The sequence below is a fragment of the Coturnix japonica genome, chromosome 15 (assembly GCF_001577835.2).
Source record: "Coturnix japonica isolate 7356 chromosome 15, Coturnix japonica 2.1, whole genome shotgun sequence".
Taxonomy (NCBI): Eukaryota; Metazoa; Chordata; class Aves; order Galliformes; family Phasianidae; genus Coturnix; species Coturnix japonica.
The window spans coordinates 7,256,041-7,283,020 of record NC_029530.1 but is presented as its reverse complement, the minus strand read 5'-3'; the positions used below and the strand labels follow the sequence as shown (position 1 = coordinate 7,283,020).

The 26,980-nt window shown below is 43.3% G+C and overlaps 1 protein-coding gene across 4 annotated transcripts; it reads right to left on the bottom strand.

Moving 5' to 3' along the window:
* Positions 1–1,092: 1,092 nt before the first annotated feature.
* Positions 1,093–26,484, bottom strand: LOC107321317 (T-box-containing protein TBX6L). 4 transcript variants are annotated; one of them, XM_032447881.1, is made up of 12 exons: positions 19,925–26,484; positions 17,854–17,932; positions 17,289–17,419; positions 10,837–14,382; positions 6,983–7,127; positions 5,959–6,061; positions 5,344–5,508; positions 4,874–5,020; positions 4,321–4,391; positions 3,839–3,930; positions 2,791–2,983; positions 1,093–1,958 (listed from the first exon to the last, which is right to left on the bottom strand). In XM_032447881.1, exons 4-12 carry the CDS (start codon positions 10,850–10,852, stop codon positions 1,532–1,534), a joined length of 1,359 nt encoding a protein of 452 aa, XP_032303772.1. In that variant the 5' UTR covers positions 10,853–14,382; positions 17,289–17,419; positions 17,854–17,932; positions 19,925–26,484; the 3' UTR covers positions 1,093–1,531. The 4 variants fall into 4 exon arrangements, with proteins under 4 accessions (XP_032303772.1, XP_032303774.1, XP_032303775.1 ...); XM_032447883.1 differs by lacking the exons at positions 17,289–17,419; positions 17,854–17,932; positions 19,925–26,484 and having other exon boundaries at positions 10,837–13,343; positions 14,321–17,268; XM_032447884.1 differs by lacking the exons at positions 17,289–17,419; positions 17,854–17,932; positions 19,925–26,484 and having other exon boundaries at positions 10,837–11,163; positions 14,321–17,268.
* Between the last annotated feature and the right edge of the window lie 496 nt (positions 26,485–26,980).

Below are 26,980 nucleotides of genomic sequence, written 5' to 3'. Positions count from 1 at the left end.
GTATTTCAGTCGAGCTCATACAGATTTTAAATGCCACAGCTGAGGAAAACAAGACAGGGGAAGCTGCAAAGAGAGGCAGCGGCAGCAGAGAGCACACAGCACACAGCTACAGGCAACGTGTGTCAGGGCTTCAGCAAACAGCAGAGATTCAACCCCGAAACAGAGGCAGAGTGGAAGCAAAGGTACTGGGCTAATAAGCTGTGTGATTCACCAAAGGAGGGCGAGGAGTCCCGCTGAAACAGCAGGCAGTAATTAACAGCAATCCTATGTGCAAGGCTGGGGCTCACCCTGCACAACCAGCCCAGCTCCACCAACTGCTGCACTCCCAAAGCCACGCTGGGATCTGATACAGCACCTCGCTCTCCTGCTGGCACCTGGGTTTCCCTGTGCTGCCCTGTTCTCTTCAGTTGGCCATGCTCACAATCAGCCTATCAGAGAGGGAAACAAAACCCAGCTCCAAAGACAAAGAAGCAGAGCTACCAACCAGCCCTGGGGTGTTTTCTTGGCAGTGCTCATCATAGGGAACCTCAGCAACTACCTGTGTTCATTGGGCTGCTCTGCACACATCATCACTGCAGCACAAACCCATTGGCAATACTCATTTTTAAATAAGAAATTCACTGTAGCTGAGTTTCACAAACGTGCAGGGCTACTTTTCAGAGTCATTTTAACAGCAATAAACACAGTCTGCTGTGCAGGGCTGGCACCCAGGCAGAGCAGTGTCCTGGAGTGTCAACACCAGCACGGCTATTCCTGGCAAGTACAGGCCGCCTCTGGAGACCCCTGGAGCAGCCCCAAATTCTGTGAACAATGTCCCTTCACCACCAGCAGAAAGGAGTGTTTCACTAACCTCACACCTAGGGGAGATGGGATAGGGGTTGGCAGGAGGGACACAGACACAATACAGAGCTTTGCTGCTGGTTCTCGTGCAGCAGACAAGCTCTTCCCTGCCTGCACGATGCACAGCTGCATGTACCAGTGCAGGTTTTACTGCCACATGCTCCTGGAAAAGAAAGCAAGACTTCAGTCTGACTATACTAAGTGATGAACCTGCTCAAGGGGTCACTGGAATTGCTTTTTTTTGGCTTATCCTTGCAAAAATCCTCTAAAGCTCCTTGGCCTGGCTTACTGAAACTCCTCAGCCCCATCTCCTTGCACACATGTCCCAGGAAGAAGGGATTTTGCAAACTGCCAAATGCAATCCTGGACTGGGACAGAGAGAGCAGCTCTTTCACTGCTCTCACAGTTCCTGTGGTTTCTTATTCCTGCTGGAGAAAAAGCACTGCAGAACACACAGATGGAGCCAGACGTGCCCTGACACAGCTGGGATTGCCAGCAGTGTAGCCGCTGCCTGTGAAATACCAATAGGGTTGTTGTGCAAGGAGACAAGGAAGTGAAGGCGTCCCATGCCACCATCTGCAGCAATGTCTCTGCCTACTACAGACAAGGCTTCAAGGTTAACATCCCAGAACAAATTTGTTCTCATTTACAATTTTCTTTCAGTCTTTACACTGGGAAGGTTCCTCCCTGCTCACCAGCAGGCATAGGGGAACAGTGGGTACTGGCTCCACTCTGCCATGGTCCCGTGGGCATGTCCTGAAGCCCCTTGTGTGTTGTAATCTGTGGAGAAGGCTGAGTAGCTCATCGCCCTGTACTGGCTGTGGGGTGGCACCATCCACTGCCCAAGGCCTTGCTCGGTGCCATAAGGACTGTACATGGGTGCTCGAGCTCCAGGTTTCCCCACTGAGTCCAGAGCCATGTTCACCACTCCAGTGTAGTCCTGGGGAGGGGGCAGAGGTGGGGGCAGCGGAGGTAGGTTGGTGAAGCCCTCTGGGAGCTGTTTGGAGTCATGCTCGGGCACTGTGGCGAGATCCAAGGGGTGGCACCTGGCTCGGAAGTCGTTCAAGGCAGCGACATCGCGACTGGGGAGCTGCTGGTTGTCCCCAGCTTCGTGGAACCTGTTCCCCAAGGGCAGAGAAAGCAGCGAGTCAAACCCACCACAGCATAAAACCACCGAAAACCCACAAGGATCCCTGGGGAAAACAGTGCTAAGAGCCTGCCCTCTTCCCATGCCATTTCAAACACTGGCTTTCCATTCAAAACAAGCACACCTTACAAGGACAACCTGGCTCTGTAAGGGTTTGTATCCCCTTGTGAGTGCCTTGCACCCAGAAGACTTGGCCTTGGGTGGGAATTCACACTCATTCATCATGTGGAGATGCTTGCAGGAAAGCCAGGTGAGCCATCTTGTACTCCAATGGAATTACACACATATTGAAAAGGGTTCTTCACCTTCACATGTTGGCTTATGGCACATTAACTCTCTTGTGCAGATACAGCCTTACCCACATCTTTGTCTTACTGTAAAAATGGATTTTAGTCCAAGTCCTGCTGTCACTCGGAAAAATTTAGTGTCAATAGAAGGTAAAGCCACTCACTACAACTCAGGGAGGAAGGGACAATCACTGGAGTCCTCCACTCCTCCAAAGGACAGGCAAGTTCTGTGCTGCACAGAGTTGGGTAGGAAAGCATTTCAGCACAGGGAAATAAAGAGCACTACCAAGACATGAATATGCTCAGAAGCAGCAGGTTAGAAGTAAAACAGAAAGGCTTTGTTACAGAGATATCTCCACGCTGACCGAGCACCTATCACACAAGTATGGCACCAACAGAAAAACAACCTTCTCACTCACACTGGCTGTTTTTCTTAGGAAATAGCCTATAAAAGAGGAGGTACCTCATCAATTGAAGGGTGGCTTTGTGACATGAGCACCAGGAGACAGGACTTACCGGTATGTCTGGTAGGATGGTGTAGGCACTTGCTGCTCTCTGGCTGGACCCTCCCTCTGTTCAGCTGGCACTGGCGATGCTGCAGGAAAGGGAAGGCTGCTGTTCTGCTCTGAGATCCAGAAGGGGTATCCACTGCTGACCACAACGGGGTTACTCTCTTCCTTCACATCCACATTTTCATCTTTCTCAAAATCTGACTCACAGTAGGAAAGAACAGAAAAAAAAGTGAGAATGGTGGAGAGAGAGTTGGACTCACAACGGTCTATTAACAGATGAAGTAACTGCAGGATGGGGGAAGGAAACACACCATTACCTCTATTGCAGCTACACTGCCTTAAAGGATTAGCACTTTAGTGCTTTTTTCTGCTCTTACAGTGTGGCTTTCAGTTCTGCTCCATTCCCTCAACCTAGCAAGGAACAATCAAGCTTAAAAATAACCTAACAGAAAGAGTAAAGATTATTTTTAAATGGTATCAGTTCCACTATCTGCATCACAACCCAGCTGTGCAAGCACCAGGGTTGGCACAACTGCACAGACAAGAATCAAGGCAGATGGGTAGAAGAAAGTCATGGGTGATGCTGCAAAGTGGTGTCACTGTTGAAGAGAAAACATTAGGAGAGCACAGCCCTCAATCACATGCAGTCACAAAGCAAGGCTGGAGGCAGGCGTACACAGAGATGGGGAGGAGTCATTAACAAGAAATGTGAGCAGGTTCCTGTGGACCATATGCAAAGAGATTTCATAATCCTGAGACAGACAAACTGAATGTACGTGTGGAGATTGCAGACAGAAATGTAGAGGGAAAGGCCTCACAAAGGGTTGCCAGTCATCATTTGTTGGCTCATTCTCCTATAAGCTTCCTGAATTAGGGAGTCAGCACCACTTTCCAGCTTTGCAAAGCTGTATGCAGCAGCCTTTAGGGACCCTGCCCAGACCACTCTCCCCAGTGAGGAGGCACAGCAGAGGTATGTCCCTGCCTCTTTCTTTTCCCCCGTGTGGCCTAGGCACAGTTTGTGATCAACGTGTGTTTGTCCTTGTTAAAATTACCACGTTCCTCAGAGCCAGACTCCTTTTCCTCTGGCAGCTTTCTCTTCTGGCCCTTGGCTGGACTTTGCTTCTGGGATTTGGCTCGTCCTTCCCTGGGAAAGAAACAGTGCACAGGGGTAGGTTGTAAGTTAGCATTCTACCTTGATAAGTATGCATGGGATGCAGGACAAAGACCTGGAAAGACAAAAGGTGAGATGAACCGCTCTGATGTTCTGCATGTTATACCTCCTTGCTAAGCTACATGACAGTTCCAGGTCTCAAACCTGTCATACATCACATATTTCTGTAGGAAATTCTGTGTTTCCTCCCATTCCCCAAGTCTCTGTGGAGGCTGCTATGCAGCATCACTCTCATATACAAATAAACGCAATGGGCAAAGCGAAATGCTCTGCAGAGCTAGTGGCCCTATTTTGCTCAGTGGACATGGATAGAATTCAGATAAACTCATGTTATACATAAATTCAGATGAAAAAATAGCTTACCTTCGAGTGTTCTTCCCGTGCTCCCGGAAACCTTTAGCAAATGGATTGTTGTCAATCTTCAGCTTTGTGATCTTAAAATAAAGGACAAGGATTCAGTACTGGTTTGGGTCTTTATTATTTCAAGATCTTTACCTCAGTGTTTATCTCAACAGCTCTTTCAAGGGGTTGGGGGATGCCCATGGCACAGTATCTGAGCTCTCCCAGCAGTTCCTTCTATGAGTGAGTTGCAGAGAGAAATGACTTCCCCGGGGTCAGTGGGAATTTGGGTGAGATTCATGTAACCAGAGAAATATAAAAGGTCAATACCTGATATCTGGCCTTTTGTCTGTATTTTTTACTACCTTTTGGGTTCTGTTAGTCACTGACAGTGCACTTAATATGCACAATTCATGTAATCCTTGACTAGATATTTTCTGCTAGAACCATATTTTGCCTTTTTTTCCTTCCTTTATCAATCACAGACACCCAAGTTAATTTGCTCTGGAGGAGACACCTTCCTGTGCAAGATTTCTAAGTACAAAGTATTTAGCAATGCTTTGGACTCACACACTACCTGCTCATTCTGGTAGGCAGTAACAGAAGTGAAGACAGTCTCAGGGAAGCTGAAGACTTGGAAGATGCTCCAGCGAACACTGAAGAGGTCATCTGCCTGCACAATGTGGAAGCGAGGCTTGTAACGGTGCATGGAGTGGAGGATGATCTGGCACAGAGACAAAGGCAAAGGTTTCCATGTGCAACTACTGCTCACACACCGAGCAAAGTTTTCTGTGGAGACCCCCAGGACTTCCCTTTCAATCCAGGGATGCCTGCCTGAGGCTGGTGCCTCCACTGTGTCATCACATGTACAGCACAGGCTGCACCTTCCCTAGCAGGCAGGTAAGAGGGCTGGATTGAAGAAGGAAGAGAGGGCACTTGGATATCTTTTTAATTTCTACATAAGCTAATGTTTCACACTTATCTCACTTTACATCTATCTGCAATGAATTCCAAGCAAGCGTGGCACAAAGGCCAGCAACAACCTACATGTCCATGTTGATCCAGAGTGTTGTTGGTGAGCTTCAGTTTCTGGAAAGAGACGGGTTCCTTCATCCAGTGGCTGCCAGGAGCTGGGGAATCCGGGTGGACATAGGTGCGACAAGGGAGCTGGGGCTCTGCTTTTCCAGCAACTTCCCACTGATCTTTATTCCACTGTGAAGAGAAAGATGGAAATCTAGAGCTTAAAAAAATGGCTTATTTTAAATAGCCCTAGCAACTCTGCTTCACTGTCTGATGTGGAGGATTCCTTTGAGGAATTGATCCTGACAAACAGCGGATTATCTCTTGTGAGCTATGACTGGGTTACCAAAACAGCTCCAAGTTTGGGCCTCATTTTTCCACCCTTTCTCCTGGTGGCCATCAGAGAAATGTGACATTAATCATGATCAAAAGCTACTAGTTACAATGGAGATCAGTTACCTTTCCAGCTGCTCCCCAAGCAAAAGTGACAAATAGCTCCAGAGAGGCATGAAATCCACCAATTACTCCTGAACATTGTCTGAAGACTATTTATTTATCAGCCTGGCCAGTGAAGCATAAAGATAAATCTTTTTCAAACAAAAATGGAATTAAAACATAACTTTTATCATCAAAGGTGCTTACCTTGTACCTGAAGTTGTCCACAGGCACAAAATCCACCAGCATGAGGTACTTGGCATATGGGATTAAGCCAGAAACTTTGATTTTGCATTGTGGAAACATTCGTCTGAAGGAGAAATGAATGTAAGGATTTCTGTACTTAGCAAATGCTGTTTAACGACCTACTGAAGCAGCAGGTCATGTTTACTCACTGCCACACAAAGTTATGGCAGTAGTATTTGTACAGGCCAGCTACCAAACGTTTTTACTGTCTTACTGCTGTATTGATTATCCAGTCCTATGGGTTTAGGTGGAATAGGCACTACCATGGCAGCAGTCTTTAATGGCCCGACGTTGTTATTGCTTTTGTGCCTCCAGTTCCTGCAGTGCAGCAGTGGAAAACTCAAAGAAAATAAGTGGAATTTGTATGCAGCTGCTAGCTTCATACAGCTACCGCAGACCTGGAGCACAAATTAAAGCGTTTTCTAGCGTGGGCTATGCTCACCTGGGAGCACATCTTGCTTTCCATTCCAGCACTCCCTACCACCACTTTCATCTTCTGACTGCAGAAAAGCCTCAACACCTCCTTCCCTACCAAAGGGATTACTTTAGCTCCCAGCAGCTTTGACATAACACATTACTATTTCATTTCACCACAAGCTCCACAACATGACTCAGATTTTGACCAGCCTGCTTATCATTACAAGCCATGTTTTCATCCGCAAATGCAGAATCAACACCAGGTATTGACTGCTCCTATGCTGCTGCCTGTGATAGAGGCAAAGGAAGCCCTGGGCACTTCCCAGAGCAACAGCACAGCAACAGGAAGAACATCAGTGTTAAGTACCGAGATAAGAGCAGAGATTTCTCAACACATCAGCCCCGTGGTGACCTTTTGCACTTTGCAGTCTGGATCTCCAGGTTGGCCTGAAAATGCAACTCTTGTGCCAGCGGCACAAGTCTGAGGGTCACCATGTGAAATGAGTGCTCAGAGTACTGCAAACAGATTAGAAGGGTGTGATGTGGACAGCCATCCTGGTCCCCTCACCTGCCGGATTTGGTGATGATCATCTCTGTCCCTATCTGATGAAACTTCATCCAGAGACCCATGTCCTCCAGGGTGACTGTGATGGAGCTCTGCGGGTAGGGCTCCAGGCTGGGGGAAGCAAGTGCTTCACATGGCGCTTTAATGTCTACCAGGGAGAGAAAAAAACAGGAACTTCAGATGGGCAGGAGGGCACCAGCACAGAACAGCTGCTCCTGCTCAGATCGGGCTCTGGGAAACAGCACCTAAGTCGGCCTTCCCAGTTCCAGTACCCAAAGCTACCAAATTCCACACACTGCTGTAACAGATGGGCTCTGGCCATATGCTCCTGCCTCACCCCAGGACTTGTCAGCCCCAATCACCACAGCACACAGCACTGCTTTAGCTCAGGTAGGTGAATGTTGTGATTTCACCCAGGAAAATCCCAAGTGCTGCCTCGCTTGGGACACATTTACCTGTGCCACAGTAATTCTCCTAAGGAAAATCCATTATCTTCCTTCCAAGGCTATTCTTATTACTTAGAAGGCTCAAAAGGCATAATGGCTTATTCAACAGGTTTGGCTTTAGCTTGTGAGTTCTTTTGTAAAGACTTATGTGTTGTCCAAACCCAGCCTAATTCTGTTATCCTAAAAGTCAGACTGGTGGGTAGCCACAATCCACTTTAACTCCGGTTCTGGTATGAGCAGGGCTACACAAAACACTTCACCATAAGAATAAAATAAAAGCTGAAAGGATTGGGAATATTTTAAGTGTAGCAGCAGGCAAGGGGAGAAAACAACAGACAGTTGGTGGGCAGCAGAGGTGAAGAATCACTGCAGAGGACTAGGAAGGGCCAGACAGGAGGCTGACAGTAAGAGGAGATAAGAAAGGGAGGAGACAGAACTGAATATTCCCCCTCCCCCCAAAAAAAGAAAAGAAAAGGATGGTCTGAAGCAGACTTGGAGCTCACTGGGATGGCTGTGAGGGCAATGGAAGGTGCTCCCTTCAGCAGCACACAGCTGTCAGCTTTCCTGGCCATGCATTATCAGCCACACTTGGCTATTTGTTAAAAACGAAAACTTCTCTGCCTATTAGCTTGGATTGGATTTTATTCAGAGCACATCAGAAATAAGGGATTTTATCTTTTTCTTTTTTTCACCTGGGTAATATCTTTAAGAGAACAGACACGGAAAGAAGGGAACTATTTCCAGACAAAACAGCTTCTTCCTGAAAGGGACACACGTCCACAAAAGCTACCTGATGTGATCCTACTCTATCAGGAATTAAGAAGCATTTAAACATAATTCTGTCAACCTGTAAAGGTCTTTAGGCACTTAAAAAAAAATACCCTTTACCCTTTTTTTCTGCTTTGATCCGACATTAATGAACTGGCTAAGAAGTGACACCTAGTCTGCTCGCTAAGATTAGCCTGTTAACATCTTCTTACTAAAGCTTCCCTCATATCCTCTTGCAACGACTTGAAAGCGCCATGAGACGATGCATTGGGTAGCTCAGTGCAGCGCATGTATCAAAAGGAGTTACAATAAAATCGGGCTGATTTCCCACAGGAGTCATCCAGTCACAAATACATGCAAACAGATTTTGATTAGCTTGATAGATGCTCACTCCTTCCCCCAAATGAATTTTACAATTAACATCTTTGTAAGCAAATTCCAACGCCATTAAATGAGCCTACAACAAGGCAGATCTCAGGGGCCCTCACTGAGAGACTTCCAAAGAAATCAGAAGAAACTAAAGCAAAAAAAAGAGCTCTATACTGAATTAAAAATCAAAGGCAGATTTAATCTGGTTTCTCCAGTGAACCTGTATGAGTGACGAGGACAAGGAGCCAGGCACACAATCAACACTGCAGCACAGACTTTAAAATGTTGCTAACGTTCTTCTTGTCACAGATTTTGTGTGCCCTGTCTGAGGCTGAGAAACAGGATATGAACAGTTTGCATATAAAGGTATGAGCTGTGCTAACAGAGGCACACAGCTGCCACCAAAGTCATGTCAATTGGCTTCAATGGGAGTCTGCAGTGATGGATTTCCATTTGCAGGATCGACTTCATATTTGCCTGGCAGAACTTGGTTGGCCTGCAGGGTGCTCTGAATTCATTCCCATTTGGTGCCCATTCAGCTAACGTCAGAGCCGTGCTCACATTCACAAAGACACTGGAATTACAGCACAAAGAGGTTTGCAATGAGGTGTCCAAGCACTGAACTACAACCTTTAAGACCATACTTCTGATGCTTCCCCTTCTAGGTTGTTTAGTTTTTATTTTAAGGATGGTTTGAGAGAGCTTTAAACATCTTCCAAGCGTTTTAGTTCTAAGTTACTTTAAAACCAATCATTGCTATTACCATTCTTGTGGTAGCCCCACACGTAGCACATTTTAAAACATACACTTTATGAGTTTGTAAGGGAAGACATCTGCTACAATAAAGGCCAGCACCGAAAATTAAGAGATCTTCACTCAATACCACAGTGGTCTTTAAAGTTCTGATACAAATAAGAGCAGTTCATGCTTTGGTTTATGACTAGAATGGGTTGCATACATCTTATTCCTATTTAGGTGCTGGAAAGGAGAGGAAGGGAAATGAGAGATTGGGTGATGCTGAATTTGTCTCAGTGAAGAAACTATCTAGAATCCTCAGGGAAGGAACCCATACATGTATATAAAGCTATTTGATATATTAATATTGCCAACAGCCAAAGAAACTCATGTTGTCTGACCTTATAAATGCTACAAACACTTCCGCACTTTGGAGAACAACTTGTTTCCCAGAACACAAAGTTTTTTGGCTCTAACAGGACTGTGTTTCTGCTAGTGCTACGGCTTCATCTCTGAAAGGCACACAGTCCTATTTCTGCTGTGTAGGGTCATGTACCAAAAAATGACTCCATAAGAACACGAGGTAACTTCTGAAACAGCTGGAATTTTTAACACGATGAGGTACTGCACTGTTGCTTTTTAAGTCAAAATTCTCTTGATGTAGCAGTATGAATCAGTGCCCTATGGAAGATTTGATAAAAACCCCAAAACCATGGTGAAGGTAGAAGCTATCTGAGTCACTGTACAAGTATTTTGCCCACGAAACAACACTACAGCAGCAGAGAAAAGAAGCTGAGAATACCCAGCCACCTCTAAGTGTAGGTGAACTGCACACTTGAACTACATCAGCAGACTTTTCCTTGCAATTTATTGGAAAACACAGGACTAAATCTGGGTTTCAGCTACACTGACAAACGCAGTGTCTCTGGTCTGGTCCTCGGTTTCCTAGTACATATCTGTCATTGTGCCCAGTATGATCATGTCCCACAGAGAAGAGGTTAATAGCATGTTATGAGGAGGACTGATGAAGAAAAACATTAATAATACCTATGGAAACAAAAAATACCGTGTTTGGGCTTAAAAAGATGGTAGAAATTGTAGCCTATGTCTCCTTGGGGTTTTCACTTTCAAAGGGCAGACGGAACATTTTGCACCTGAACTGTTCTTAGCAATATAAGGAATATTTCCAAACCTTCTATGGCATTCAACCCAAAGAAACTTACACTACTTCACAGACAATACACAGATAAAGCCTCTATCCTTCAGGGAAAGGTTATATTGTACAAGCTGATACAGATACGGGAGTTTTGGGCACAGCTGTAAGCGGACATCTACTACCCTTGCAAAGCATCTTTCAAGGCTCACAGAAAACACTCAAAACTCCAGTAATGATAACAATTATTATTATCTATAGTCACACAATTACAAGTGCTGGTATCGCTAGAAGCACTTCCTCTCTATCTGAAATTATTGTACACTTTTGGCATAGCTCTAGGACCTTTCTGCACAATACAGCATAGGAGGGAGTGCCGTACCTACCTGGTAAAACTTGCATTTTTCCATGTAATGTGGAATCTAGGAAGTCACACAGCTGAGAGAGCCACCAGAGTTCTCAATAAGGGAGCCAAAACAGTCCAGTTCAAAAGCAGGTCTGATGTCCTGAAGCAAGCAAAAGCCCTTCCATCTGAGATCCAGTGTCAAGAGTGACCGAGATGCAGATGGGTCTCCAAGCACAGCTAGCCAAGGTGAGTTCCTGTTTTATGGAGGCTAATGAGCAGGGAGGAGCTTCTCGCCAGGGCTGTCCCCTTGCAATCCTTTGATGTCCAAAGGGACAAAGAGAGGAAGGATCTGCAGCAATGGCTGGGACTAAGGGAAGAAAATCAAAGAGAATTAACATGGCTTTGACATACAGGAAACCCTACAGGGGAAATGCACCTTGATTTACTGCTAACGCACTTCTAAACAAATAGACTAAAATCACTACTGGAAAACATACCTACAAATAAATAAATGCCTAAACACCCCTTAACCAGCAAAGAAAGAATTCTGTCTGGTTATTCTAAGGATTTGGTAAAACTCTCATGTCCAGAGCGCAGAATCACTTCATGTCAGATCAGGGAAGCTGTAAGAATCAGGAAGCTGTTTCCTTCCCGAGCAATTAACAGTTTGTGGAAAACTTAAAGTTTGAGACCATCTCAAAACGGAGACACTGCAGTAATGTATGCACTCATCAAAAGATGCCTTCTCCACTAACAGAAATGCATCAGGTAAGGCTGCCTACCTAGTCAATCTCTCCATTCACAGCCTTTAACTACAGTTCATTTTCCTGTTTCACCATTTTTTACTGGCATGGCTCTCGCTGCTGCATCAGACATCCTCACAGCTTATCTTTTCAGCAGCGCCTCACCAATAAAGCTGCATGGCTTTAACAACACAGCTATGTTAACACAACCATTTTACTGGCACCAACCTCCTTCAGCTGGCACCTTCCAGAACTGGTGCAAGTGACCTAAAAATCTGAAGCGTGGATCAGGCACAGGTTTTATTTAGGCCTGCCCTTACTGAATGAAAGGCTGCACACAACCCAACAGAAGGACTGCAGTGCTTTCCCTTAATTAGTTTATTCTGCAAGTGTGACCATTAGCTTTTGTACTTACAAGTGCTTACAAGTGCTAAGAGACAGCAATCAGGCCTCCTGCCTCAGGTCACAAACCAGCCACTACACCTCGGTGAAGAGGGAGTTCCAAGCATTCATGTATAGAAACAGCTATACTAACATTTATAGGTCAAATATAGAGTTCAAAAAGAGGAGGTCAAAAGCAGGATATCAGTCTCAATGGGCCAGAGCTGGATCCTGCACAACAAATTTAGGAGTTCCTTGCTTCATGTCAAAGAGCGTCACTATAAGGCAGCAACTGATTCATGGTCTAGTTTTGCTTGCAATAAGATAAACACTTTTTATTCAGCCAATGACATTATTGGGACATCTGATTTTTAGACTGACATGCAAAGCATTCTGAATTTACAGTCAGTTCCTATAGAAAAACATCCCTTCAGTTCTGCATGTAGCGCCTTTTGGAGCAGGGAACGCAACAACATGCAACGAGAACAAAGAGTTTATTCAAAGGATTTTCACTACGGCTCATCATTACTTTGAATTTCAGGCATCCCAGCACTGTACAGGGAGCACAAGAAAGGCCACTGTTTATTGTGGCAAGAAAGAGCATTTACAAGAAAGAGGTTGGAGTGTTTGCTAAGTCCTGAGGAGTGTTTTATAGCTGCAGATGACCAGCAACTTTGTGGGACCACATCCTCCAAAGGCCTTGCTGACCTCCCTTCTAAAGTGAGCAACACAAAAGACCACAGGCTCTTCTTCAGCTAAATCCAAATGCAGGGTCTCAGTACCACTGAGGAGGAGGCTGTCATATAGTGGGGTAACATAACTTGTAGTTCAACTGAACACTATTACATATGTCAAAGAACAGATCGGAAGGAAAAAGATAACTGTGAATGGTATTAAGATCAAATCTCCTCTGCTCATGCTTTCAGAATCACTAATAGACACAAATAGAACAGGATGCAGAAATGCTTTTCTGCTCTGCTACAGAAGGGAAGCCAGCATCCAATCTGCTTCCCATGTCCTGCTTTTGCAATGCTAGCATTTTAACTGCAGAAAGCAGACACAATGGCTGTAATGAGAATCTGGAAAGGGAAAATGGATCAAAAATTGGGTCAGATTCAAGATACCAGTGAGATGGATCGACATCCCACACAGTCAGAAACCACACAGCAGCAGCAGCAGCACTGGGAATTTCAGACTTCACCTGACAGGAGCGTGGGATGTATCATGACTTACTGTTCCTTCCACGAAAAGGCATCAGATGGTCTCCTGCTGCCACTTCATTTGCACACTGCCTATCAACATGTCTGGAGAACACAGGTTTCTACAAGCACTCACATCCTTTTGGCTTTTCCCAGCTGATTGATGGCGAAGGAGGAGTCATTAATTACCGATGACTAGCTATGTCCCAGCCCTTCTAGTTGCACTGGAGAGGTTTTAAGAGTGAAAAAAAGTGAATTTGTTATTATTCCTGGAGAGCATGGCTAAAGGAGTAATCTCCGTGAAATTCATTACTAGCCAAAGGGGAATTTAGCACATTACTCTCCTGTCTGTCTGTCCACAGAATGCCTTGGGCTGTTTGCTGGGAAGTCAGAGGTGAACCGTGTCTAACAATTCATTGGCAAATCGGAAGGCTGGGGGAGGAAAAGGAAGGCAGAGAGTCGACATGGGATGTGTAAGTCAGCAATGTACGCAGCTCTGCTCAAAGCTCGTTGCAAGCAGCAGGTAAAAATCCTGCTTTGCCTACCTCTAACAGGAGGCTCTGCTATGCTGAAGAGGGTGAGCTACGGCAGCAGAGTGAGGGGATGAGTGATGACAAAAGCAGAAGCCAAGAGCTTTTGCTTTGCATCTCTTTGAGGAGGTGATTAGAAAGAAACATTCCCCTCTGAGTTTGTAGTATGGCAAATGTTTTCTGGCAGTTCTCCTGCATGTGAAGCTTTAACCCTTAGCACTCATTCCCCTATTTCTCCCTTCTAAACCATGAGCCCTTTGAGATGAGGTGATCTCTGCCATCTCTGGCTGGTGCTGGGAGCTCTCAAGCCACAGAAGAACAGATCATGTGTGCCAGCTGGCAGGAGGGTTTGGTTATCAGGATCTGAGTCTGCAGGTGGCTGCACCACCTCCATCCAGGCAGAATTTCTAGGACACCATTCTGCCCTAAGAACAAGATCAAGCACAAGGTGTAAAAGCTACTGTCAGGAAGTCAGTTGGACTCAGTGATCCTTATGGGCCTCTTCCAGCTTGGGACATCTACGATTCTACGTGGAGCAGTGCTGTTTGCCTGAGTTTGTATAAGCCAGAAAAAGTAACACAGGGAAGTGCTACATACATTTAAGAAATACTTCCCTCTGAAGCATGAGGGGAGCCTTACTGCCATTTAAATGCAACTCAGCAGATTCTCACCTGGTTTATATAGGCCGCAGCATCAGAGCATCTTGGCAGCTCTTTAGGAAGGACACTGCCATCTGCAGAGGATGGATAGTGAGAATGTAATAAACATGTCATTAACAGGACTCAGAATCAAACAAATAGATAGCTACCTATTTCCATACTTAAAAAACAAGAAGCAGCCTTAAAATCTCCAGTTGGCTTTGGAGCCTACCAGTCTTTCCCTTAAATACAGGTTTAACCTGTACAGAGCAAATGGTCTGGCTATGCACAGGGGAAGGCTGTGGGGAAAAGCAGTGTTTATCCAGAGGAAAAAACCTGATGGAAGTCTTGCTCCGAGGCTGTGCCAGCCTGAGTGCAACTGCCTGTCCTTGTTAGTGACCGACTTCAGCTTCCACAGTACAATATCTTCTCACGGTGGCAGATGGTTTCAATGACTTTTTCCTGGTACAAATAGCCTGGTGTCTTCATGTGTGTTACACCGCAATCAGCCATTCCTACCCCAGGACCCCAGCAAGAGGCCCCATAGCAGGCTGACCTTTGTAAGGTCGAAAGCCCCATGCTGAGTCCCACACTGTATTACCCCCAGGTTTTCCCTGTGCTCACAGAAAGCCAAATCACATTTGGTAAAACAAAACAGTTGGTTGGAGAGGGCCTGTTGGTAGCAGCTGAATGCAAACTCAAAACGGGCATCTGGACACAGTGTGCTGCAGGGTGGGCCGCTCGCCCATGCTCCTGAGCAGGGATGGGAATCTCTTTTGGAAGGAAATATGTGAAAGTGGCCCATGCAAATGAAAAGTAGCGCATTAGATGTTTAACACAGGCTTTTCCTCTTGCAGGTTTGTGGATTGAGGTATCTGGCCACAAAGCTACGGTTCCTGAACTAAAAAGATGCTTTTCTGTCTCCCTCTTTATCACATCCGCCCTCCCCAGCCGTCCTGGAATATGCACCCAGCAGTTAGTTAGCATTGAGACAAGAAGGGAAATGCTTAACAGCCACTTAACACTGAAGGCTGAGTTTGGCCTCAAAGGCTGCAGTCCAGAGTCAAATGCAAAGTATATCTGTCTGGAGCTCTTTCAAGTTTTCACAGACTCCTGATGTTAGGTGCACTGCTTTCCTGTCGGCCTATTGTGCTTCCCAGACACAGCTCAACACTCTGTCCCTCTCAAATCCACAAAAAGCACTTTTTTCTGTAAGGACTTCTCAGCTCAGGGGCAGCAAGGACAGCTCTGCAGCGCAGCAAAGTGCCACCCAGTACAACAACGATGGTGCTGTGGGTTCTCTTCTGCCCCAGGGAAGACTCTGTCCTCACACACCGAGTGTCCCGCAAGGAGACATGGAGGGTGAAACTGGCTGCTCTGGGCGAACACTGTGCATCAGTATTTTTACATGGATACACATGTGCACGTAGGAAAAAGAAGAGCAGGTTTGTGCAGAGCTTGGAAACTGCTGGCAGTTCAGTTTAACACAGATTTGTTCCATCAGTTTCCTAAGAAAGTTTCCATATACTGTTTATCACAGCAAGGTTCTAATCAAAACATGAAGTCAATAAACTGTATAACTCCCTATCAAAGAGACCATCTTCAAAGAGAGACTGTTGGGAGCTCTGCGGAGCATAGCAGAGCTCAGTTCCTGCAGCATCAGTGACTAAAGAATGTTGAGAAAGATAATGAACCAGAAAGCACAAGTGAGCAGAACAATTAAAACATACGTAGCAGATTTGGATTCAAAGCATTTTTGTATCATTTTACTCAGGTAAAATGCAGTTGAACAGTCAGCATTTGTTTCCTTTTATATTTTTATCAAAAGAATTATAAGAAGTTATACAGCCACAGCTCTGTACTACTCTGCCTATATCTTAGAAGAAGGGAGCTGAGCCCACAGGATGCCTAACCAAATCATGGAGACATCCTGCAAGGCAGTTTATGAAAGCTGATATAGAGTATTATGATGGGATATATATAATCTGTAGGAAAGTCTGAAGCCAGTAACAAAGAGCTGGGAATATCAAGGCAATTAAGTACAAGGTCCTTGTAGAGGATCCAAGCTGTGCTTTTTCTCACCCGAATAGTTCATCACATGTTAACAAAACGATTCTGGTGTCCACAGTGACAATATTCAGGCAATAATCACCAGTATCACCAGTAACTGTTAAACAGTTCCTGCCAGATTTCAGAGATCCCTCAAGCCTGCAGTGAGACAAGGCTGTCATAAACCCACATTCATGTCCATGGCCAAACGCAGCTTCCACTTCACTGCTTTGCTGCAGTCTCTATCCGCCTACATTATTCCTCCATTCTTCTCATGTTAACAAATTCCTTGTATTCTTTCTTTGCTGCAGCCATGGGCTGTGGTACAAACTTCAGGCAGGATCACAGACCCACAACTCCCTCCCCCTACCCAGCAAATTGTGAAATGTTTATGACCTGGCTCTAATGGCTCTAGAGGTGCTGAATGGCCTTTTTCCCCCTCTGAGTCTCAGCTCCTGATGGGCAGCTACAGACCAACTTTGAGCCAGTTTGGTCCGTAGTTGTGGATTTTATTGCCCAGTTTGTCTCTTCAACTCACATTTGTAAGCTCCAGAGTAGATTTTTCCCTGGGTAACACTCTGCAGCTCAAAGAACTCTGCTTGTTTTTATTACATCCTTAGTGATTAAAGGGATATTTAAACCTCACGGTGCTCCCTGCTGTGAATACAAAAGCCCAGCATCATTTTGGATAGATGTGTTTAAAAAAAAAAATTAAAAATTAAAAATTAGCCCTCCTATAGTGGACAACTGCTTTTAAGTTGTTAAGAACATCAGGTACTTGAATGATTTAAATACACTGTTTGCAGTTACTTGAAAGACCAAGGAACAGCCCATGGCTTTGAGCTATGTGAATATTTTACAGACAAATTACACATGGAGTGAGGACAGGTGTCTAAGAACCACATTACACTGAAAATACTGAGTTTAATCTACTGAGAAACAAATGACTTACAATTATTTTCCTCTGTAGCTCGGCAGTCACTAATGCACGCTAAATAGGTCCCGTTCTTACAACCACAGTCTCCGCTTTTGTGATGGGAAAAGTCTCCTTCGGTGACTGGCAGCTCACAAGCCAATCTGTGCCTGTCAAACAAATGCAGATAGAAACATAATGTAAATTCCACAGAAATATGTAAGTTCTTCTAAGAGTGCCGGGCAGTGTGCAGGAGGAAAGGAAGTCATATTTAAGAGCAAGCCTTCCTCTTCAGCACAGATTAAATAGTATCAATTATAGTCCTATTGGTTTTGCCACCCCCTTGTACTGTGGTTACAAGCTTAAGCTTTTACACAGAGCTGCTGCTGGAGTTGTTTTAATCATTATTATTATCTGCCTTCCAGATTTCTTGTCAAGAGTGGCCTTAAAACACTTCAGTGCTTGTGTCTCCTGTCTCTAGTAGCCACTGCTGATGAAGCTGCTGCTGGGAAAGCAAAAGGGTAGGTGGTTTCCACTGAAGTGAAAAGCAGAAGCAGCCCAGATCTTTGGTAGAACTGGAACTTGTAGTTAAAAAACTACTTACTGATAGATCCTTACAGCTGTGTCTACTCTCCTGGAAGCCTCTTTAGAGATACATTGTTGCCCATCTTCAATTGGGTAACCTGGGACAGCAACACATAAAATACAAGGACAAACAGAAAAGAAAACAATTGGATCAGTGGAGTAAGAGAAGTGAAAGATGAAAAGCAAAGGTAAAAAACAAATACACTGACTTCTGGGGTAATAAACAATTACATTTACCCTTCCAAACCTCACCAGCTTTCTTTTTTTTTTTTGTCACTACATTTTACCATTGGAATAAATGCAAAGTTTCTTTTTAAAGGCACAATTACAGTGTGTGGCATATATTTTAGTATTATTTTCAGAAGGAATCTCCATATTTCATCAAAAAGGGATGGATGGCAGCACATGCTAGAAACAGCTGTGAAGTTACTGTGTGTCCTCAGCACTTTTCCATCAGTGTGCCAGCAGATACAGCAGGGTGACACAACACCTTGTTCCTATATGCTGTGCAGAGAGAAAGAACAAAGATCAGTGCCAAGTGCACTGACAGAATGGGATTCTGCCTGCCCTATTGACTGCTGCCTCACCTAATTCCAGTCTGTCCTATTACAAAAGGAGATACACACTTGGAGCACCTCACATTTTTCTAAGCTTTCTCAGTAATGCACGATTTCACTGCCTTACTCTAACTGAAGCTACAGGGCTCCCTGGATGTTTGAAGGCAATCCAGTGATGTGCAATTAGAAGGCCAGACTGGATGCTCACTGTGTAGCTGTTGCTGTTAAAGTCAGCTACTGCCGTGGACTGAGGTTTCAAAGGCTTCCAAGGAGCAAAGTCATGGAAAATTCCACCATAGGATTTTAGATATATGTATATATATATATATATATAAATTATGTCTAAAGTAGGAAAAATGATCAATTGTATTACTGAACACAGGCAAACTGAATGGTGCTAGAGCCCAAACTTCTGCCTGTCTCTCTCCTGCTTACACACAGTCCACACTGTGAGATGCTCCTTTGTTTCATGCAAAGCTGAAGACAGATGGATTGATAAACAAATGAAAAAAGGTGACCTTGGAAATGCGCTGTCATGGCCACAAAGATCATTTCAAGAACACCGTAATGTTCAGCCATCTCCATCTTTAAAATGTGGTAATACTAAGGAGGTTACATTATACAGATAGTTTATGTGGTTTTCTGCAGCAAATGCAAAGCTTTTGTTTCCATGAGTGAAACAAAGCCAAATATAACTACAGGATGTATTTATGAAAACAGTATATAACTGAGCAGGGAATTGGCACGGCTTCATTCTGATCATCTACTGCAAAACAAACTTGTAAAACTCCATTTAATTCCTATCACCTCACTGTCACAGCCACTGCTGAGCTGGAGTGGGACTGGATGGACTGAACATGAGAAAAGCTTGGAGCAGTTAAGTACAACACATTGACTGGAGGCTCCAGAAATGAACATGTCTGCAGGGTGTAAACACTGAGATGACAAAGGGATTAATATGCTACAAGAAGATACAATCATCATCATTAGGGATAAAAATGAAAGACGCAATTAGAGTATCTGGGAAAAAAACATCAGCTGTGCAAGGGCAGCATAATTATGGAATGACTGGCAAAGCTCTCACTGTATTACTGATTTCTGCACAAATCAGTGTTATGGCAGAGAACGATTCTGTCTCGACAAGAGCAGACAAGAAGGCTCTGACATACCTGTTCATCTCTTATTCCTATGACTTTTTGTTTAAAGCACATTGTTCCCAGTAATATTAAATGAGTTCTGGGCCCATGAAGGACAGATGCTCTGCTGGCACATGAATGGTACAACAGTGCGTCAGGCTGCTTTCCAGTGCATTGCAACCAGAGAGAATCGGGAAAATCTGCCCCAGAATGAAGACCCCAGAGGTGAAACACCAACTTTGTCAAATAAATGATGGCAATAACACTGATCTTTCCCCACAGAGTTTTATGCTACATATTTAGGTCTCACAGTATATATAAAACTAGATTACTACAACTGAGGTGATAAAACCTCAAGCATATTAGGTGACTCAGATGATGGACCACTTTATCCTACCTGGCATTAAAACTGGTGGTCTTTGCTGTTGGCCAAAGCTGCAGCTGTTGTAAGGCTGGTGCCTGTTCAGCCATGTGTGGATGTTTCCTGAAGAACCCCAGAAAAGAAGGGCTCCATAACTTCTGTTCTTAAAAAAAAAACAAGAGAGGAAGAGAAAGTGTGTAGATGGGGGAGAAATGTATGGGAAAGTGAGGGTAGAATGAAAGAAGGGGAAAAATAAAAGGTAAAACAGAGGAGAAAAGAAAGCATATGTGTGCTTCACCATCAGTGTCCTCTTGCTGGGCTCAGAAGTCCTGCCATCTGCTTTTGTACCTAGCCAAGCACTTACAGAAATAAAACCCTGTGTTTCAACACATCATATTTCACAAACGCCCAGACATTACTCCCAGGAGAGACATGCCTGCAGTCTAAATGCTGCTGAGGCTGGCAGAACAGTCCTTCTCCCTGCCTGTAGAATAAGGCTAGAGTGATGGGACAGGTGACATGTTATTGAGCCTTGGGGCTTCGTTTCCCAAGAAGTGCCTTTTGGTGACAGTGGAGATACACTAAAGCCATCAGCCATTGGTTTAGGGCTGACAAAAGATTGATCCATGGATGTAAGCACTTTCACTGCAATTCTGAAGCACCAACTTTACTAGCTGCTCTCCTCTCTGCTTTTAGAGAGCTGCTAACAGCCCTCAAGGGAGTAAAAGCACTTCAGTTTACACTAACGACATATCCACTTAGTATATCCAACTCATGCACAGTATGCGTGACTTACAGAGTCATTCTCTACATATCGACTAACTCCTGCCATGGGCAACTCTTCCCTGCTTCCATCACATTTCTACCCCGTTACCCATGAACCATCCAGAAACAGACCATCCCCTGTGCCAAAAAGTGACCTTCTTTGAGGAATGCAACCCAGGGCTGTTCTCTAGACAAACAGCTGAAATGGATAATGCCTCCTTCTCTTCTCTTCCAGTCCTAACGTTCACAAAAGTCCCATATTCAATTATGCAATCTGCAGTCCTTTTTTTTTTTCTTTTTTCCTTTCCAGAAGCATTTCTGCTCTGTTGGGAGGGGCTGTTTCACAATGTAGGAGAGGGATGTGTCTCTCTTTGTCTGTTAAGTGGGCTCAACTTGAGACTGTCTTCCCACGTTCCAGTAGCTGAGTTCTGGGCTCTGACCAGCAGACACACAGCAAACCTGCTGACTCACTGATTGAAAGGCGACTGCAGAGGAGCAAATCTCACATAAAAAAGGGAACTGGGGAGGGAACGTTAGATTAAAGGTTCTGGTTTAACATGGACTGAATGAATTTTTTCCTTACCTGAAGAGAAATGAAAATACAGCTGCAGAAATACAGTTTCTTATTTGATTTGAAGGGGGGATCAGGAAACTGGTAATAAAGCAAATCATTAGTGTTATCTGTATGTACTGAGTGACTATGTTGGCTATAGAGTAGCCATTATCAGTAATTTTGTGAAAGAAGGGGGAAAAAACAACAACAGAACAGTTTCTGAGCAACCTTCAGGTTTAGCTATTTCTCACTTGCATTAGGTGAGGTTATGATGAGCCTACAGTGGGATCACCACAGCCATCTGACTTTGTCTCATCATTTGTTTGCAAACCTCGAAGTTAAAACAAAGCATCATTTTACCAAGGTTTTAGCCAGCAACATGACAAAGGCATCTAATCCTCTGTCTATTTCTGTTCACAGAGATGGAAGTTATGCTAATGGAAGAAGCTGGTGTGGGAGACGTCTGTTCTCCAGCAAAACCTCCCCAGGCTGAAGGATCTCAGGTTTCCTGGTGTCTGTTCTGTTCCAGCTTTTTCAGGTGATCTACTTCAGAAACTGATTTAGTCTCTCTTAATAGAGCTGTCATTTAAATATATTTGCCAATAAGAGGTCAGCTTAAACAAACCTCAAAACGTTTCCATTCTCACGGATAAATCCCTTCCATGTCAAACCAGTGTAATAGATTTTCCTCAGCAAGTAAATCAAAATTCAGCAAAAATTAAGTAGAAGCAGCAAAATCAACTCTTTCTTAAGTAAATATGTATATAACATCATATAAAATGTCAAATCTACATTGATATTTAAGAAATATTCTTGAAATAACAGCATTGCAGCAGTAACATCATCTGCTTTGGAAATGTGTCACCTTAATGTTTATATAGCCACAGGAGACCATTCAACAATGGCAGTGTGCTAATTCCATTGGCATTAACTCTCAAATTCAGTCATTGGGACTGAGGAATTCCAGAAACGTCTCTTTCATCTGAAAGAGAATAAGGCAGGACATAATGGATGGTAGTAACATACTGTTAAATGGTTACAACACACAGGAAATTTCAGATAGGGAAAGGGGAACACGGAGCAATTGGCTCTCAAAAAATTCATCATGCTCATCTTACAGGAGTGGGAACTTGTTGGTCTTTTACTTACGGAAAGTTCTGCATTATGCACCGTGACAAAACTCAGGTGGCTTCCTCTATTGCTCTTGCTGCAGGAATGCTTCATAGTCAATTTTCTATTCACTCAATATGGAAAGCTGTCAGGATTTCCTTGCAGGAATAACTCCAGCCACTGAGAATGGGAGAAACGTGTCCAAGAAAAGGATGTTCCCAATAAAGGTGCTGTTCCAGGGATCACACGATGACAGGTATTGCTAAGTAGAACTTCCTTTTATGATCTCATTTCTGGAGTTTATATTAATGCTGCTTGCTCTCCAATGCTAATCTATACGCTGTAGCCATACAAATCAAAGGGAGAAATACTACTCCCACATTAATGCAGAACAATTTCAATATCATAGCATATTCCTGTTCCTTCGGATTGATTTGTTACCAAAACCTCATGTTACACCGTTGTTTTTATTTACACACCCCAACACACTCTGTCCTCTTCTTCATAGGCACCCATTTTCCCACATATTTCACTGGGGCTGATTTAAATCAGTACATGTTTCCATTCTTGTTTAGGCTTTGGCATTTTTCAGCAGTTAACTGTATAAACTTTTGAGTTGCCAGTACTAAGGAAGTCTATTCATTCTAAATTACCTGTTTTCAATGGAAATTCTACTTGTAGGAAAACCTCTGTAAAGCTTCTGAGTTTACAAAGTAAACTGATGGACAAACAGAAGCTGATGGTAACCCTTGCTATCTTCACTGAAATCAACAGTAATTCTGTTTAAGGACATTGCTGAATCAGACACACGTTGTAGAAGAAATATTCTCCTCTATACATACTATTTACCTCACGTTTCAGTTCAATTTTCAGTTATCTGAAAGTGAACCCATTTAGACAGTAACATTGCCAAAGCAGTCATGTGAATTATGTGCAGCTGTTAAAGGACCTTGTGTTTGCCTCTTTAACAGCTGCCAATACACACGTCCACGGAGCTCAAACTGAGTCGGCTCACGTCCTGCAGAGGGAGAACTACAGGGCTCAGACTGGATAAGCACCTGTCAGCCCAGCTGAGTGGGGACATATCTGAAACCATGGGGGAGGCAGTGATAGACATCGAGGGATTTAAACGACCAGAGGTTGTGCTCTTTCAAGCAAAAGGCAGTGCCGAGGCATTGACATCCATCTTACCATTATAGAGTGCTTCAACTTATTTTTGCAGCAATACTTCAATGTATAATCGCAAGCCGTTATTACATTAATGAAAGCCAGACTGAAATGCCATCTTGTAGCACCACTACTTGCTGTAAGACAATGCATCGGATGCTTTGTTGTGGTCTCAGGAAAGCCCATCTGCTGTTGAATGTAGGAAGTGTTTCCAGCAGTGTTATCTATTGGGAGAGTCATAGCAGCACTCTTAATTGGTTGAACTTGAACTGACAACCTGAGCATTGTGAATTGATGTTGCAAGCTCAATAACTTTCACTATGAATTTCTAAACCTTAATATTTTTCTTACCCACTCCAATCTGATGGAAATCTAACGTAAGTCTAGACATTCCTAAGCGACACAACTTCATATTCAAACTAATGCTTTCCAACATTCATATAGCACAGTGCTTTTACACATTGATTCAATTAACTAACTATTCTTTAAGAATACATTGAGTTCAGCTCTCAAGAGAAAATGCAAATGATCACATATTGAAGGAGTAACAGAGTATACAGAAGCACATATTTAGAAGAGAAAATTACTCTGTTTAAGCATCTGGGCGTATAACCTAAGGAAACTGTATCTCCAGTGTGATTTACATTAGAAGTGTTCTCTGATTCTCTTGTAGAGAATGAAGCTTTGCTGTTCATACATTATCCTTTCTAATTATTATTGAGCAACATGTGGTCAGTGCTACATTAGATAACTCACGCAATGACTATTTGTAAATTAAACTCAGCTGTAAATCATTTCTTGTGAACAGCCCTCCAAATCTGGCAAAAACCTTTAACAATTAAAAAGAAAAGAAAGTGAATACACAGTCAAGTTCTTAAGCTAACTGCAGTTATACATTAAGAGTCACAAGTATTCACATAGGAAATACTACGTCTGAAACACTGACAAATGACCTTTGTCAACTAATCTCATTCCAGTTTGGTTCCCATATGATCCTACCATGTATACTGATTTATATTCAATTTATTCTTTAATTTACTGTGTCTTTGAAAAGGAAGGGAGAGAAAAAATAGGCTGAGAAATAAATGTAAGGGGGTATCAGTGACTGATCTCACAGCAAAATCACTTTTTAACACATTTGTTGACTTAGTTTTAGACAGGCAGTTTCCTTTAATATGATGATGTGCTTAGACATTGAGAAGTATTCCTCCCACTGGGGTTATATAATTGAATGCTTTTGTACTAAGATATATATACAATCATCTAGTCGCACAGATAACTCCTGACTGTGGGCAGAAGTGCGACTTTCCTTTTCCCCACGGCAGAAGATTGTTTTTTTGATCCTGCAGTCAGTTCACAGCCCCAATTCCATCTCACTGTCCTATTTCATGCACATCTCTGCAAGATGACCACAGTAATTGATCTCAGCTCCTGACTACTTTAGAGATTGTTATACCAGATTTTTTTCAAGCTTAAAAGCTACATATTTCTTTCTTAATCCTCACATGTGCTTTTGCCCTTAATTAAGACTTTCTTTAATGAAATGAACTCAAAATGGTTTACAGAGCTGTGAGCTACACATCTATCACTTACCCCCAGGTGCAGGTCACAGTGACACAAACCCCATGTTATTGTAAAGAACCAGGTGGGATTAATCAGGATTGACAATGATAAAGCTTAAAGTACCACTTGAGCCTTTTAGCACAAGACTGTCAAGAGATATTCTTTTCTTTCTGATATGGTGCAGTGAATGTTAATGAGAAATACCCAGTAGGTTTTTCATAAGGGGAAAAAAAAATAGGAGACAAATAGACTTAATATGAAAAGAAAGCACTGAGTGTATCTCTTTTCATGCCAGAGTTGTCATATTAATAACAGAGTGAGCACGTACCTTTCTGGGTGTTTTTTGCTAACTGTATTATCAGTATTATTGGTGGTGGGTTGTTTGTTTTTGCTATGATCATGAATGAGAGAATACTCTAAACTTATTGTGAAGATTCTCCCTTCATCCCTTTGCTTGGAATCAGTCTCTACAAGTACAAAAAGGACATATGGGTTAGTAGAGCTGTGGAAGGCCCTTGGAAGTACCTGAGGTCAAAAACAACAATGTAATTTTGTCTCTCAGAAATGTAAAGACAGATCCTTCCTCTCTTATTCTTTCCCTGTCCTAGGGCACCCTCTAGCGCTAAGACAGCAGCTAGTGTAACTTCAGACCAGCACGGGACGAATGCTGGGCATGTCTATAGACACACCCTGACACCTTTGGATGGCCTTCCAGCCAGGCATGCCGTGTGTCTGGCTTTTATTCACACACAGAATTTTATTAAAGATAAATCCACTCATAGGACAGAACATATTTTGGAGTTAATATACAGGAAAGTGCTTTGGCATCCATACTTACAGTGCTGTGAGGTTGCATTGGAGCCTTTCCAGGTATGGAAGCAAAGACATGGCAAACACCTCATATAACTGCTGTATAGACGGCTTGGGGGTAGTACAGCAAAAAATAATGCCAGCATTTGCGTTCTGTATATATGTGCTTTAAGACTGACTCTTCCTGAGGGTCAGCAGTGACCTAAAGAAATCCAGAGCAAGGCTCCCACAGAACAGTATCGCAGCTGCACACAGCCACACACATGAGACTTACGTTATAAAAGACAAAAAACCCACCGTGCAGGAAGCAGGTAATAAGTACTTTTTCTTTCTCTATCTGTTCCTATGGGAAATTGTTTCCAACCACAACAACATGCAGATCTGCTCCAATTATTCTAAACAAAAATGAATTTTCAGTTGGATGATATATTTTATTTGGCAAACATTTCTATCTTTAAAGGTCTTCCGATGTTACAGCATTAACCTATAATCGATTTTTGGTTTCACATGACAAAAACAGCTTCTTAAACTTAACACAGAACTTACCTTTATGTTTCCTTCAGGCATTAGACATTCTTTTCCCTTCAGCCTCACAGGAAAAAAACAACAAATATATATATATATATATATACATATGTGTGTGTGTGTGTGTGTGTGTAAGCAGTATACTTCAGTAGCAGCTATTTATTTGTCTGGCACAACATCACAAGGACATCTTGGAACACAAAGATTTCAGATGCAGTGCTTATCCAGTAAATCCTCTAGATAGATATTGTGTTTATATTTGATCTGCAATACTGAAAAGAAGGAGTTAGAAGTCTGATCTTGCCTATGCTTGGATATCAAGCTAAAACAACTAGAATTAGACTGAAATCAAAGAAATTACCCACTAACTCATTGCAGTTTTATCATAAGGCTTCTTTTTTCCCTTGAAAATTTCACAAAACTAGACTGCCAGGCTTCAGAAGATGCTATATTAAGTGCATATTTCTGTTCATAAAGGATTTGAAGATCTTCCTCCAAAATAACTTTTGGCAGCGTGCTTCAGACAAACATATATTATGATATGCAGTGCATATTATGATATGCAGTGCATCCAATCATCTTGGCATCTTCTCTCCAGA

Bases quoted from the DNA above. Each gene is read 5' to 3' on its own strand.
- LOC107321317 (XM_032447881.1), bottom strand. The intron at 5,021-5,343 runs GTAGGTTGTTGC...TCTCTGTGCCAG, and splicing joins CTCTGGATCAACATGGACAT to ATCATCCTCCACTCCATGCA. The intron at 4,392-4,873 runs GTAGTGTGTGAG...CTTTATTTTAAG, and splicing joins CTGCCTACCAGAATGAGCAG to ATCACAAAGCTGAAGATTGA.